Source organism: Sinocyclocheilus rhinocerous, unplaced genomic scaffold, assembly GCF_001515625.1.
Source record: "Sinocyclocheilus rhinocerous isolate Xijiao unplaced genomic scaffold, SAMN03320098_v1.1 scaffold2578, whole genome shotgun sequence".
Lineage (NCBI taxonomy): Eukaryota > Metazoa > Chordata > Actinopteri > Cypriniformes > Cyprinidae > Sinocyclocheilus > Sinocyclocheilus rhinocerous.
Window position 1 is genome coordinate 814,144 of NW_015643596.1, and position 13,527 is coordinate 827,670.

General features: G+C 37.9%; 3 protein-coding genes across 4 annotated transcripts; 1 reads left to right on the top strand and 2 right to left on the bottom strand.

Moving 5' to 3' along the window:
- Positions 1-2,963: 2,963 nt before the first annotated feature.
- LOC107757454 (mucosa-associated lymphoid tissue lymphoma translocation protein 1 homolog) lies at positions 2,964-7,984 on the bottom strand. Its single transcript, XM_016574929.1, has 16 exons — positions 7,981-7,984; positions 7,829-7,918; positions 7,543-7,673; positions 7,314-7,464; positions 7,054-7,235; positions 6,872-6,968; positions 6,726-6,770; positions 6,600-6,641; positions 6,304-6,507; positions 5,995-6,172; positions 5,832-5,906; positions 5,629-5,756; positions 5,296-5,445; positions 5,027-5,184; positions 4,695-4,832; positions 2,964-3,451 (listed from the first exon to the last, which is right to left on the bottom strand). Exons 1-16 carry the CDS (start codon positions 7,982-7,984, stop codon positions 3,020-3,022), a joined length of 2,205 nt encoding a protein of 734 aa, XP_016430415.1. The 3' UTR covers positions 2,964-3,019.
- A 974-nt stretch (positions 7,985-8,958) lies between these two features.
- Positions 8,959-10,527, bottom strand: LOC107757478 (39S ribosomal protein L54, mitochondrial-like). The gene is made up of 3 exons (XM_016574951.1): positions 10,323-10,527; positions 9,915-10,071; positions 8,959-9,373 (listed from the first exon to the last, which is right to left on the bottom strand). The coding sequence occupies exons 1-3, from the start codon at positions 10,441-10,443 to the stop codon at positions 9,241-9,243; spliced, it is 411 nt and encodes a 136-aa protein (XP_016430437.1). The 5' UTR covers positions 10,444-10,527; the 3' UTR covers positions 8,959-9,240.
- A 171-nt stretch (positions 10,528-10,698) lies between these two features.
- fam32a (family with sequence similarity 32 member A) lies at positions 10,699-12,189 on the top strand. 2 transcript variants are annotated; one of them, XM_016574953.1, is made up of 5 exons: positions 10,699-10,781; positions 11,262-11,344; positions 11,526-11,664; positions 11,850-11,903; positions 11,993-12,189. In XM_016574953.1, exons 2-5 carry the CDS (start codon positions 11,277-11,279, stop codon positions 12,059-12,061), a joined length of 330 nt encoding a protein of 109 aa, XP_016430439.1. In that variant the 5' UTR covers positions 10,699-10,781; positions 11,262-11,276; the 3' UTR covers positions 12,062-12,189. The 2 variants fall into 2 exon arrangements, with proteins under 2 accessions (XP_016430439.1, XP_016430438.1); XM_016574952.1 differs by lacking the exon at positions 10,699-10,781 and having other exon boundaries at positions 11,227-11,344.
- Positions 12,190-13,527: the final 1,338 nt, after the last annotated feature.

The window sequence follows — 13,527 nt, forward strand, 5'->3', positions numbered from 1 at the left end:
ATTCAAAACATCCTGCAAAGCCAGTTTGATGTCTGAAACAGCCACAGTTGTGTAAAACTAAAATAAAATATGGGTCCGTTCTTTTACATGATCGACATTTTAGGGAGGTTTATCACAAATAAAGTGTTAAAATGGCTGTGATCCCGACAGGTCGGTTTTTGCCGCTCAATCAGCCGCAAGAGCGCTGCGAGTTTAACGCGTTCTCTAAAGCGGTCTCTGCAAGGAAATATACTATTGTATGATTATTAATACATTCTTATAGGTCTATTCTTTTAAACTGTCGTCATTTTGGGGAGGTTTATCACAAATAAAGTGCTCAAATGGCCGAGATCCCGACTGGTGGGTTGCTGCCGCTTCAGTGCAGCCAGTCACTTTCAGCTCCGAATTGAACGCGTTTCATATCCCTCCATAAAACGCCGATGTCGAGATTTCGGCGCTTCAGCTCGGCCTTCAAATCGATCACTCTCAGCTCCGATAATTTACGAACGCCCGCCTCCACAGGCCCCACGTCTGCTGTCGACGAGTCTGACATGTTTTCAGGTTGTGAGAACGTTACGGTGGAAGCAGAAGGACGAGTCTCTCTCTCTCTACCCCGCGCACACTCACCGAATTTTAGACAGAGCGCGATAAACAACGTTTCTCAGTCGAAACAAAATGGCGCAGTCCACTGGCGTCCTGCGCATGCGTCAGCATGGTCAAGGTCGGTTTGACAGGAGCGCGGGAAAAACTGTTGTCCAAGAAGGTTTTTGCTAGGGCTGTTCGATTCCGAAATTTTTGGAATCGAGTCCGATTCCGATTCCTGGTTCTCACTGTTGTTTTCGATTCTTGTTTTTTTTTAGATTGAAGGAACCTATACTCTTACCATGACTGCAGGATAAAGGTCATAGAAAGTATCCTTCTCATAATATGAAGCTTTATTTGTAAAAAAAAAAAAAAAAATGAGATACATAAATTGTAATTTTGTCTGCTTTGCCCATGAAATTAGTCATAGCCCACAGCTCAACCGGGACATGCGTTTATCGCAAGTTATTTGAGGTTTATCGCAAATAAAGTGCTCAAATGGCCGAGATCCCGACTGGTGGGTTGCTGCCGCTTCAGTGCAGCCAGTCACTTTCAGCTCCGAATTGAACGGGTTCCATATCACTCCATAAAACCGCGGTCTCTGCAAGGAAATATACTATTGTATGATTATTAATACATTCTTATAGGTCTATTCTCTTAAACTGTCGTCATTTTGGGGAGGTTTATCACAAATAAAGTGCTCAAATGGCCGAGATCCCGACTGGTGCACTGTTGTTTTCGATTCTTGTTTTTTTTTAGATTGAAGGAACCTATACTCTTACCATGACTGCAGGATAAAGGTCATAGAAAGTATCCTTCTCATAATATGAAGCTTTATTTGTAAAAAAAAAAAAAAAAATGAGATACATAAATTGTAATTTTGTCTGCTTTGCCCATGAAATTAGTCATAGCCCACAGCTCGGGACATGCGTTTATCACATGAATTGAACATGACATGAAGTGTCTAAAATAAATGTGCACAGTTCAGCTGAATGATGAAGTTTACTTTACTTTGACTGTATGCTTTGCACAAAACTAACAAACTGTACACTGAAACAAAATAACCAGAACATTAACAATAACTGATAGAGCTCGTGGTTTATCTGTCAATCAGATGCGCTCTCGGCCACTGATCTATGCTCGGGACGTTTCTTTTATAATTATCATTGGCTGATAGAAATGTAAAAAAATAAAAATAAAAAAGTATTTTAGATGGAAATAAGATCAAGACCCTCGATCACGTCATGATCTATTCTGTCGTGCAGCGCTCAAAATTGTGGACAAGCCAGGTCCACCATAAAATAACCTCTGAATCGGTTTTTTGAACTGGTTCATTAAAACTATCTATCCGATTCAGGAAACGAATCAGAATTCTAATCACTTTTAGCAAGCATGAGGGAGGCGAATGGTAATAAAAAATAATCTTTTATCTCACAACTCTCGTAATTACGGCTTTTAGCGAGCATGAGGGAGGTGAATGGTGTTTCTCAAAAGGAAGGCTCTCAGGTACTCAGTACGGACTCGTTTTCTTTCAGTTTATTTTCGTGAATTTAAATGTGTGCAGCCTTCGTAGCATTCCGTTTGAGAGGCACCCATAGATAAGCTTTGTTAAACTGAAAAAGGCTCTGAATGAGGAGTCGATTCCTCTTGATGGAATCGATTCCAACCTTTGGAATCGACTCTCAATTCCCAACGCCTCGGAATCGATTCTTTTTGGAATCGATTCCCAGTCCCAGTTTTTGCGAATTTGATACATTACAGGTGGGAATGGAAATCGAATATTATACAAAAATAGTCTATTTAGTCAGTTATTCATAAAATTTTACATTAGCTGATGTGATGATAATAATAATAATGATGAGCATTTTGAAAGGAGTGCAGGAACTTGATATAATATTTTGCCTGTTTTTCTAAAAATAATGTTACTTTAGTGAGTAAAAGACATTATGAGTAGCAGATTATAATTACACATTGCATGTCAGTCAAGGTCACCTAACATAGTGTGTGCTGATATGTTTTAGAGGGTAAAAACAGTGTATATGACTTGCATGTTTGCGTCAATTAACGATACAAAATGTTTGGAAAGATTGGTTTGTCAGGAGCATGGGAACTGCTGGGGATTTGTTATTGGTCATTTGTTTTATTGCTAGATATGTATTTTGTTTAGCATGATGAAATTCAAGCGATAGATACATTACAATCATTACCACAGACATAATCATTTGTGATGTAGTTTAATGAAAAACAAAACAAACGAAGACAAAATAGGATAATTTAATGCACTGGCAAATGTATCATCAATACGATACTGTAAGCTGTAAGAGTACACCAGCTTTCTCAGTTACATTACATTCACAAGTTTCTGTAACATGGCAGTCAGGGTGAAATATTAAAAAAAAAAATCACACTGTAACATACACTGTAGCATCCAAGATGCACAGCTTTGAACACTTTCTTGCTAAATGGAATTTGGTAAGTTGCTAAATTTAAATGGGAGCTCCTGAGAAGAGGCGCTAGGCAAACTCTTGATGGCGAGAGGTTCTTCGGCTTCAAGGAACTCAGGACATATGGTTTCCTCTGGTTCATTCTTTAAGCTAGAAAATGTGGGTGATTCCATGGGTCCTTGATAGCAGGACCAGGATGTAGATGCAGATCCGATGGAGGAAGGGTTTAAGTTGGGCAGGTTAGCTCTGAAGCTTTCACTGAAGGATGAAGATTCCATTATACTGGAGATTTGTCGGTCAGAGGAGGAGGTGTGAGAGAGTCGTGGCTCGTGGAGGTTGAGTTTTGACACTAATGGTTTGCCTACACTGACTCTTTGCTCTTCCAAGACCTCTTCATCCAGATTAGTGTACTTGTAGTGTATACAAACAGTAAACGAGAGCTCTTTCTGTGAGGGGAAAAGCAAGTAATATATGCCTTATAATATATATGCTTTATACGTAATACATTAAATACTGTATACAGGGATTGGACAAAATATTGTGAACACCCATTATTATAGGGGTTAATCAAATTTGTGTAGGCTACAGTGAAAAAACAAAAGTTGATTATCTTTTATTTATCTTTTCAGTGTTTAGTACAAGTGCTCAGTGAAGTGATTTGTCAGACTTCCAAAAAGGACAAGTCATTGAAGCCCGTTTAGCAGGAACATCCGTAACCTTAACAGCCCAATTTGTTCAATGTTTTAGGAACAACAGTCTTTACAATTATGACTACGTACACAAAGCATGGCAAGACGTTATCAGCAAAGAAGAATAGCAGGCGAAAACCGAAAAGTGGATAATATGGGCCGTCGAACACTATGAAGGATTGTGTCCAAACAACACAGAACTACTGCTGCAAAATGACAGCACACCTCAAGTCACCATAAATACCACAAAAACTTACCACAGAGAACTTCACAAAGCCAACATCCTTGAAAGTGCTGCACCTGCTAAAATTTTAATCACCAATACTAAAATGTGAAAATGATGGTGTGATCTTAAACCTGATCTTAAAACTTCAACATCTGCCCTGGCCAGAAAAATCACCTGACTTGAATATTACCAAACCACTGTGAACAGTTTGGAGAGAAGAATGAGAAGCAGATTCCCTTCACCTTCTCTGAAATAAGTGGCTGATAGATGACATTCCACTAGAGCCTATCAAGATCCGAAGATTATGATAGGCTGTCTCATCTGCCTGTCAACGTTTGTATTAAGATACCTCTGTTGACCCTGTTCACGTGGACATGATACGTCATCAGCGTGTTCCGTTACGCTATTGCAGACCGAGCAAGAATGGAAGGCATTATTATTGTAATATTATACGCTTTGTACTGTAATGTTTTCTCACCGGCAAATGAGACATAAGGTAATCTGACAGCATTGCATTCAACTCTCCACCAACACTGTCTCTCCTTTTGTCACTGGTTAGCCTCTGGACTGCCTGAGCGCGTTCATGTGTTTTGGAGGAACAGTGGCTTTGCAGAGTGATTATGCAGGGAGGGTGGGATCTTGCTTTCAAAGCTAGCTTGTTATTGCTAGCCTTTCCGAAATCACCTACCCTACCTTTAATAAAGAAATATTGCCTATTTCCAGGTGTTCCCTCATTTTGACCAACTCCTGTAATATACTGTGCACATACTGTACCTTGAGCCTTTGCAGGGCACTAATACGAGTGAAGAGCTGAGGCTGTTCCAGAGGCAGTAGATCATCCATGGACAGTAGTAAGCTGCCAGCCTCGCGAAGACTCTCCTGATTGCTGTGCTTCAGGTCTACTTCAGGACCCTGAAATTATATCATTGTCAAAACTGACTACAGAAAAATTCATTAACAATCAACAGAAGATACACCAAGTTAAAGCAGGCCATGAAAAGGCAATGTATTTAATTCACAGGAAAGCAATTAATGATACATCTTTATGTTATATTTTCTCAGGACTAATTCAATACATTCTTTGCAGATCAAGAAAGTCAGTTTACCTCTGTAAAATCAGAGAGCTGAGCAGAGCAGGACAAAATGTCTTTAGGAGTCTCCAATATCCGAGAGTAGATGATCATGATATTGGAGAACTCTGCAGCAAAACCTAGCTGTACCTTGACACCACATTCGAACTGAAGACAGCAGCTCTCTGGGAGGACTGGAACAATTCACACAAAATCGCCATTATGTATATCATAATTTTATCTACAGCCAAAGTGCTTTGCATAAGGATATAAACTAAAGGGGTTTTATCATGAAAAGGTCGAACCATGAGCGATGGCCCACTGTAAGTTTCGCGTTGACGCTGTGACTTGGCATGCTGGAGCCTGAATGCTGTCTGTCAGGGCACGACGCTCCGAGAGATTACTGCGCAGCTCTAGAGCCTGCCGACCACGAGTGATTTCACACCTTCCCATGTCTGCAATGGACACTGACTCTGTAAAACTATGCAGTCACACTTGCTGTCATCAGTTTTTTTTATAGGAGCCTATGACGTAGATGTGGCTTCAAAGTAATTACACATTTTGTAACATTTTTTTGCTTGAAAAGTAGTTCAAACAAAATGTCAATACCAACAATGATTTGAACATTAATCCCAAACCTTCAGCTACTTTGTCAAGTATGACCGTGACCTTCTCTGGCTCCATCAGTCTTTTCTTAAGGAAGCTCATGAAGATTCCATTAGAGAGATCGTCTTTATTTACTTCAAATGCTTCGGCATCAACACACCTGAATCCAGAATGTGAAGATTGTAATCACAATTTCTAGATGTCAATAAAATGATTGTCATTGCATTAGACTTACGTTGCATAGCCAAACACTATGTTTGCTGTCACTCTCAAGGGGCCAGGTTGTGGGATGCTTTCGTCATTTGGGTTTCTGAATGAACAACACAACTGAAGTCAGTTTCAAGTAAAATTTTATGCACAATAATTCAGAACTGATACACTTATGAATCAAACTGCACCGTTTCCGACACATGTCCAATAGAAAGACATTAAGTCCCGTCTGGCGCTCTTGCATGCGCTGTAACACATCCTGCACCCAGAGGCAGTGCTTGAAGGTATAAGAGGCTGGAGCATCGATGGGTACCATGAAACTGTTCCCATAGTTTTCATAGCCATGACCAGCAAAGTACAACAGCCCTTGAAATGGTGGACATGGATGAAATGATCCAAATGTTTTTAATAAACAAACAATCAGGATGTGTAGAACTTAGAAACTGGCCTAACATTCTATAGTTGCAGAAATCCAAATGATGCAACAAGGAACTAACCATAAACCCCTCGATCCAACAGCAGCAAGAACTCCGTAACAGCACTATGCATCTCCTGCCAGTTGAGGTCCAGCAGAGAGACGACTTTAAAGTCTAACTGGCGTAGATGGTTTGTCAACTCATGCACATCTGCCATGGGAGCTCTCAGCTGCCGGTGATGCAGGTAGTTCATGTTCCCAATAAGCAGTGCTACCTTATCAGTGGCTATAATTTTTGAAGTGACAAGATTGACATTGCAGATCCTCCGAATACAATAAATGCCAAGAGTAACCACCACACTTCTGCTTATCACTTACCGCAACAATCACCAATTTGCCTTGGACCTGCATCAGGAGCACCTGTAAAACATAATAGTGCATGTGAGTGACAAGAAAGCATCAGAAGATGTGTTAAATTCATACAATTAAACAGATTGTGCTTACCTACTTTAGGCGCTTCCCATGAAGCATCAGAAAAGGAACCAGGACCTGAGTGAAAACAGGCCATGCTATAAAGAAAAATCTTTTATCTATTTATTTCATTTATATTTAAGGGGATGATTATAAATAATTTTGTCTTGGCGTCCTACCGATGTTTACTTGGACCTGATCACTCCACGCTTCATGATAGAGGTTGTAAACCTTGCAAGTATATGTACCTCTGTCTGCTGTGGTTATGCATGGAATCTGAGGACAAGCACATATAGATGCCCAAGTAAGTAAATTCAAGTGAATTACTCTACACATTCAACTGTGAGACTTTGATGAGTACCTTTAAGATGCTTCTAGTACAGTTTGGCATTGGCTGTTTGTTAAGATACCATTGGAACTGGGGAGGAGGGTTGGCCTGAGCAGTACATTCGAGATAGAGAGTGTCTCCCTCCATCAACACTTGAGGCCTAGGTTGCTGAGTTACATACAACCCACTAGCTGATGAAGGGAAGTAGCTGGAACCTACAATTGACATATTTATCAGTGATGAAGGAAATGTGATTCATTTCAGACTCAGTTTAAAGTGAAATCTTCACATGCCTGCACTTGCGCCTCCAGACCTCACTAGACGCACATGGGCCCAGTTGGAGAAGACGTACTTGTCCCCAGAACTTACACGGCAGATGTAGGGGCCCTGTTGAGCCGGACTAACAGGATTCAGCACCAGCTCTGGGCCATTGCCTCCTGGCACCTACCGAGAACATAAAGAACCAGACTTAGGGTAATATTTCAAATCAGTAGGTTCAGTTACAAATTTAGTGCACCAGACCTCATCTTTGCCCTTGAACCACTGGTAGGTGAGGTCCATAGGTCCAACTGCTCTGCAGCTCAGAACCACGGGACTTCCCTCTGGTACCCGCTGACTCTGTGGCTGGAGTGTGATGTCAATCTGCTCCATCACTACCCAAAAAAACAAATAACACCTGAGTGATATAACTCACCCTTTTCGGCCTGGGTTACCAAACCAAAACTCTAACCACAAAGGCACACCACGGTGAGGATGGAGGAACTGTTCTAGATTAGATCATAATCATTTTGTATATATATTTAGCTACCATGTGTAGTGAGAAATCCAACAGCCTCTCTGTGCTCGATTTTCTTCAGGCACTGAAGCAGGAAAGCCACAAATTTTGTAGTCAATGCTACTGAAGTTTGTCAAAAACTTTTTTTTTAAATCAACTTGAATATTAAAATTACATTTCTGTACACATGAACACGTGTTTTAATCTAGTGTGAAAGACTTCTCTTTTTTATAATCTAAGAAATCCTTATTTGCTATTGTTACAAACATATATTACTATTATTTTCTTTTTATATTAAAAACACTACATAAACACACACAAAAAATCTTATTACGAGTTTTATATTAACGCTGACTTTGTTCCTGTATTAAAAGAAGAACCCAACATAGCCTATAGTAAGTAACATGAAAATGCGGAACCGAATGCACTCTATATTTTTATATATACGACACATTTGTCAATGCTTTGGGGAAAGTAAGTTTAACTAACCAACCATAGAGGTAATTAATTAAAACATTTAGTTCTGTCACATCATTGCCACCATCATCAGAAAAGATCGATATAGATTATTGCATTTAGATCACAGATCAGTATGTATACTAATATAATGTTCGATTTCATTTTGTAAAATTAAATATATCAAATGAAAAGCTGTTATTTAATTCAACTTAACCTGACAAAAGTACACTTACCTGTTATGCACTCTGATTTACCAATAATCGGTCAATCGGACACTAAATATCCGTTTAACTCACTTTGAATCAGTTACTGCGACTAATGCTTATCAGACTCGGTAAATCAGTATGGTAAACATCCGCAGCAGTTGTCTTTTTCAGTCAGTAGTTCCTCTTTCTAACATGTATTTGCATGCACTCCTACCACGCGCAGCACGAGCTTTTTACTTTCACCTTCTCTCGACCTATAGCAGCAAGCCATCATCATGTCGAGTCACTCCTGTTGAAGAAGAGATGAAGCCCCTAACCTCACATAACTTGGACAAATATACACAGACAGATAGTCAAATTAATTTTGTATGATTAAAGATTTCCACAATTTTGTTGACAATTAGACTCTTATAACAAACAATTTCACTTTGACATTTCCAACTTTTCATGAGTATGAGAAAGAACACGCAAGGAAGAAAATACACTTTGACATTCCGCATTAGAATTTAATTTTTTTCATGAGACAGAAGTAAGAAAAATAACACAGTGACGTTAATAATACAAAGAATGACAACAAAAATACAACCACTTGATCCTCTGACATAGCACCGATTTGTTCCGTTACACTGGAAAAGAAGATAAACTTCTCCAAATCTGAAGTTCACTCAGCAGAGAAACATATCTCAACCTGCGCCTCAGGTAATGTCCGCTGTGAATGCTGGGAAGGCAAAGGTTCACCCAGGCCTTGCTCTCAAAGATGCATAGTTCTGTCCAAAGCCTCTACATCTTTTTGCCTTTATGCAGTTTATTATGTCTCCAAATATGCTCCTTCCTTAAAAGCTTCCAGTATTCCAGACTGTCTGGTTCAAGTTCGTTGAGGTTTTTGGGTGGACCGAGGTCCAACTGAAACAACCTGAAGGTATGGGACAACTTAAGATACAAGCATGGTATTTTTCTAGCTTGATATGCAGCAAATTTGAAATATTGTTTTCACTACTGGAAATAAAAATTTAAAAAAAGGCATTTGAGACTTTTTATCTCACAATTCAGTTTTTCCCCCCCCCTCGCAATTGAGAGAATAAAAGTCTGAATTGTAAAATTTACACTTACAATTGCAACATAAAAATTCACAATTACCTTTTTTTATTTGGTGGTGGAAACAAAAAGCAGAATTGTGAGACATAAACTCAGGATTCTGAGAAAAGAATACAAAATTGCAAGATGTAAACAAAATTCCGAGAAAAAAAGTCAAAATTGAAAGACGTAAATTCAGAATTATTTAAAACTTAAAACTCGCAATTACAAGTTTAGAATTTGGAATTGTGAGATATAAAGAAAATCTGAATTGTGAGATACAAAAATTGCAATTATCTTTTTTTTTTTTATTATTCTGTGGTGGAAACTTTCATAAATAAAAGCATTATAAAAGCACAAAGTAAAATACACCATCATACCATTCTGGATATTCCTCCTTGGGTTTAATAAGAGGATCCTCGCCTTGTTTGAAGATGTTGACTCCGATTGCATGTGTGCAAAGTCTTACTGGATCCTTACAGACTTCTGGGCCCTTAAAAACTTCCTTTACCATTCCTTTACCTTTGCCTTTGGTTACTAAAAACAAAAAAAACAAGAATAATATTTCATATAAATAGCTATTTAAATATTTTATAATGTAAAAATGTCATATGAAATATGAATATAAAACAATATAAATAAAAACAAAAATAACAGCATAATATAATATAATATTAGACAAATGAATTCTTAAGGTTTTGAAAATTGGACCTACAAGGTCAGAAGTTGCAGGGTAATGTTGACATTGTATGAATACAAATAAAAAATGCGTACAAAACACACCTTACCTGGTTTCTTACTAGCATAACTACGGGACTGAATCCATAGAGTGTTAACAAAAAGATCGTTATAAGCATTAAGAACAGGCAAGTTTATCCTCTTAAAACAATGAAGTACACTATGTGCCATTGTGCCTCCTCAGATCTTCCACCATGCTGTCTGAACAGTACTTGTACGTAAGAAGTCCGTCCGGGTGAAACTGCAACACGCATGCGCACTTTATGCACACAGTCTAGATCCAAAATGTCCTGTTGGCTCAAACGTCACTGTTTCCAATAGCGCTCTATATCAAGCAGCACAATAATAATTTGTAAACATACAGTGTTACACAATTTGAACCAAGAAGGTGCAAAATATAAAATAAATAAAAGTAAAACCACATCATTGAGCTAAACCGGTCACTCATGTCCTCTAGAGGGCAGTAAAGCCGAGGCTAATTAATAAACAATCTGTTTGGACGAAAGCTGGTTGAAAGTCTGGGGAAGTCTTTGTTTGCTGATGATGGGGCTCTTTGGTTTAAAGGAAAGAATATAGAGTATACTATAAAGAAGATGCAATGTGCATTAAATGAAGTAGAAAAGTGGTCAAGGGAAAATGGTTTTAAGTTTTCAGTGGAAAAGACAAAAATAATACTTTTTATAAGTGTTGTTTTATTTATTTTTTCTCTATTTATTTATGTTTTGTTTTGATTTTTTTCTCTCTCCTTTCAAATCCCGCTTAAGAGGGCTGAGGGAGGACGGAGGAGCTGAACACGCAGCGCCGGATGAAGCCCTATGAAGACTCTAAGCGGGTACAAGAATCCAGGGTGTTTGTATGTGAGTTGGTAGGTTAATCAGGAGATTGTAGATAGAGTGTCAATGGTCCATTTGAGATATAGGTGGCGGTAATGCACTTATAAGTCTGCGATCCGCCGTAAAGCAAGAAGAAGAAGAAGAAGAAGAAAGTTGGTTGATACAGAGAAAATGTCGGAGTACAACTCAGTTCAAAAAGGCTCTTTAAAACTCAAAGGAGTCTCTGTAGCAAGTAAAAAGTATGTATTTGTTTTATCTTAATGCTTACCTAGATATATATTTGTATCTGTGTTGTGGGAAATGTTGGCATTGCCTTCACGGCAGCCGTTAGCTGTTATGCTAGCTCAGTGTTGTTGTGCGAGTTATATAATACAACAAAGTGATTGACTATAATTAGCTTTTTGCTTTTTTTTCTCATAGGAAAAAGAAGAAGGACAAGGAAAGGAAGCGTTTAGAGGAGCAGGTTTTGACCAGTCAAAACGAAGAAGGAACGAAGAAAGGCTATGTTGATAAAAGGACACCAGCACAGATTGCGTTCGACAAATTACAAGAGAAAAGGGTATGTATGATATATACATATAAGACAATATCATTACGTAATTAATTGACTTTCTGTGATTATTTTGAATGCTGAGTAATGAAATTACGTAATTTCTAATTTAAGTATTTTTTACTGACTGAAATTGCGGTTTGACTTGCTATTGGGTTGTAAAATAATATTCTCTCTTTGTAACTTTTTAATAGCAAATGGAAAGAATTTTAAAGAAGGCCTCCAAAACACACAAGAGAAGAGTTGAGGTAAGTCTGTCACTACTAATGTTGATATTCATATTTTAGGTAGCCTGTTTTTTTGTGTGTGTGAATAACATCTTTGTTGTGTGTTACAGGATTTCAACAGACACCTGGACACACTGACAGAGCATTATGACATTCCCAAAGTCAGCTGGACGAAATAAATATCTATGGATTTTCCACTGGGTGCATTCAGAGCAAAATCATGTGCCATGATGTTACTATACATGCTCCTTGCTTACTCTGCAACAAAGTCCAGAGTGATTTTTCTCAGTTTTCATTTTCCAATTGGGATGTATTAAAATTATTCACTGTATATTGCGATTTTAATTTTTAAACGTATTCCTTATTAAGGTCCAAACGTTTGCCTATAGCGATCATTATATTTTGTAGTTTTTGGTTAAACTATTTAAGATTTTGATTGGGTTTTGTTTATTGTAAGGCTTGACCACCAAATAAACAGTCTAAGTGTTTTATTTGTTGCATTTAGTCTTTAATATTTCTGAATGGTTATAGTGGCCCCAAAACACGTTTTGAAATATATAACTGTAACAGCACAAGGTGCTATTGGTTTAAGAGTAACTTGTTTCATATGCTTCCTCTGGACTCAATCCTTAGGGGATATAATGTGTCTTTTCACTGTTATGCGGATGACACTCAAGATTTATTTGCCCCTAAAACAGTTCAAGAATTGTTTAGATTCTCTCTTTGCCTGTCTTGCTGACCATCAAGTCATGGATGTCTTTTCATTTTTTAAAATTAGAATGAGAGAACAAAACTTGAGATCATAATGTTCGGGACAGAGGAAGCCCAAAAATCACCTATGGTAGCTTTTAATTATTTTGCCCCCTATGTTAAATCAAGTGAAAAAGAATCTGGGTCTCGTCTTTGACGGTGAACTGAAGCTTGATAAACGGGTTAATGCAATGGTCTGGTTAAGTCTAGTTTTGTCCATTTGAGATCTTTAGCCAAAGTAAAATCATGTCTTTCTTGTAAGTCATTTACTCACCCTCATGCTGCTGCAAACCTGTATGACTTGCTTTCTTCTGTGGATAAAGTCAGCAAACAGCACAAAATAACCACATCATTTATTCATGCTGCAATGCATGCTAGGAGCTCACAAATCAGCAACAGTGGATCAGTGTTGTGTAAGGTACTCTAAAAAAGTAATTAATTACTAGCTCCTAATTACATCTTCAGCAGTGTAGGCCTAATTAGATTACTGTAGCATTTACTCCATAAAAATGATCGCATTACTTGTAACTAATTAATTTCTAAATCCCATATCATCCTCGACCAGTTGAACAATACAAGAATAGACATGAAATAGCTATTTAAATTTTGTTTTTCAAATAAATATGAAATTGCATAAATTATTCTTGAACTGACTAAAGTATTTAAAGGGAGGCTGCATTGACATTTTAACATTAGATGTTACATTTTGATGTTAAATCCACTGTTTTTAGGGATGTAACGATTCACTCAACTCACGATTCGATTTTCTCACGTTTGTTTTTTTTTTACAAAATGAGATTGAAGACATTATCCAGTAGTAAATGAAAAGGTGTCGTTTTATTAGGCTATTGCTGCCCGTTTCTTTGTGAAATTGAAATATAACAAAACTAAATTG

Coding starts and splice junctions, on each gene's coding strand:
- LOC107757454 (XM_016574929.1), bottom strand. Junction 6,969..7,053: donor GTACTAGAAGCATCTTAAAG/GTACTCATCAAA, acceptor GCTTGTCCTCAG/ATTCCATGCATAACCACAGC. Junction 5,907..5,994: donor TTGGACATGTGTCGGAAACG/GTGCAGTTTGAT, acceptor TTGTTCATTCAG/AAACCCAAATGACGAAAGCA.
- LOC107757478 (XM_016574951.1), bottom strand. CDS start 10,443: ATGGCACATAGTGTACTTCATTGTTTTAAGAGGATAAACTTGCCTGTT. Junction 10,072..10,322: donor TTATGCTAGTAAGAAACCAG/GTAAGGTGTGTT, acceptor TTTTGTTTTTAG/TAACCAAAGGCAAAGGTAAA. Junction 9,374..9,914: donor AAGGAGGAATATCCAGAATG/GTATGATGGTGT, acceptor CCATACCTTCAG/GTTGTTTCAGTTGGACCTCG.
- fam32a (XM_016574953.1), top strand. CDS start 11,277: ATGTCGGAGTACAACTCAGTTCAAAAAGGCTCTTTAAAACTCAAAGGA. Junction 11,345..11,525: donor GTCTCTGTAGCAAGTAAAAA/GTATGTATTTGT, acceptor TTTTTCTCATAG/GAAAAAGAAGAAGGACAAGG. Junction 11,904..11,992: donor CACACAAGAGAAGAGTTGAG/GTAAGTCTGTCA, acceptor TGTGTGTTACAG/GATTTCAACAGACACCTGGA.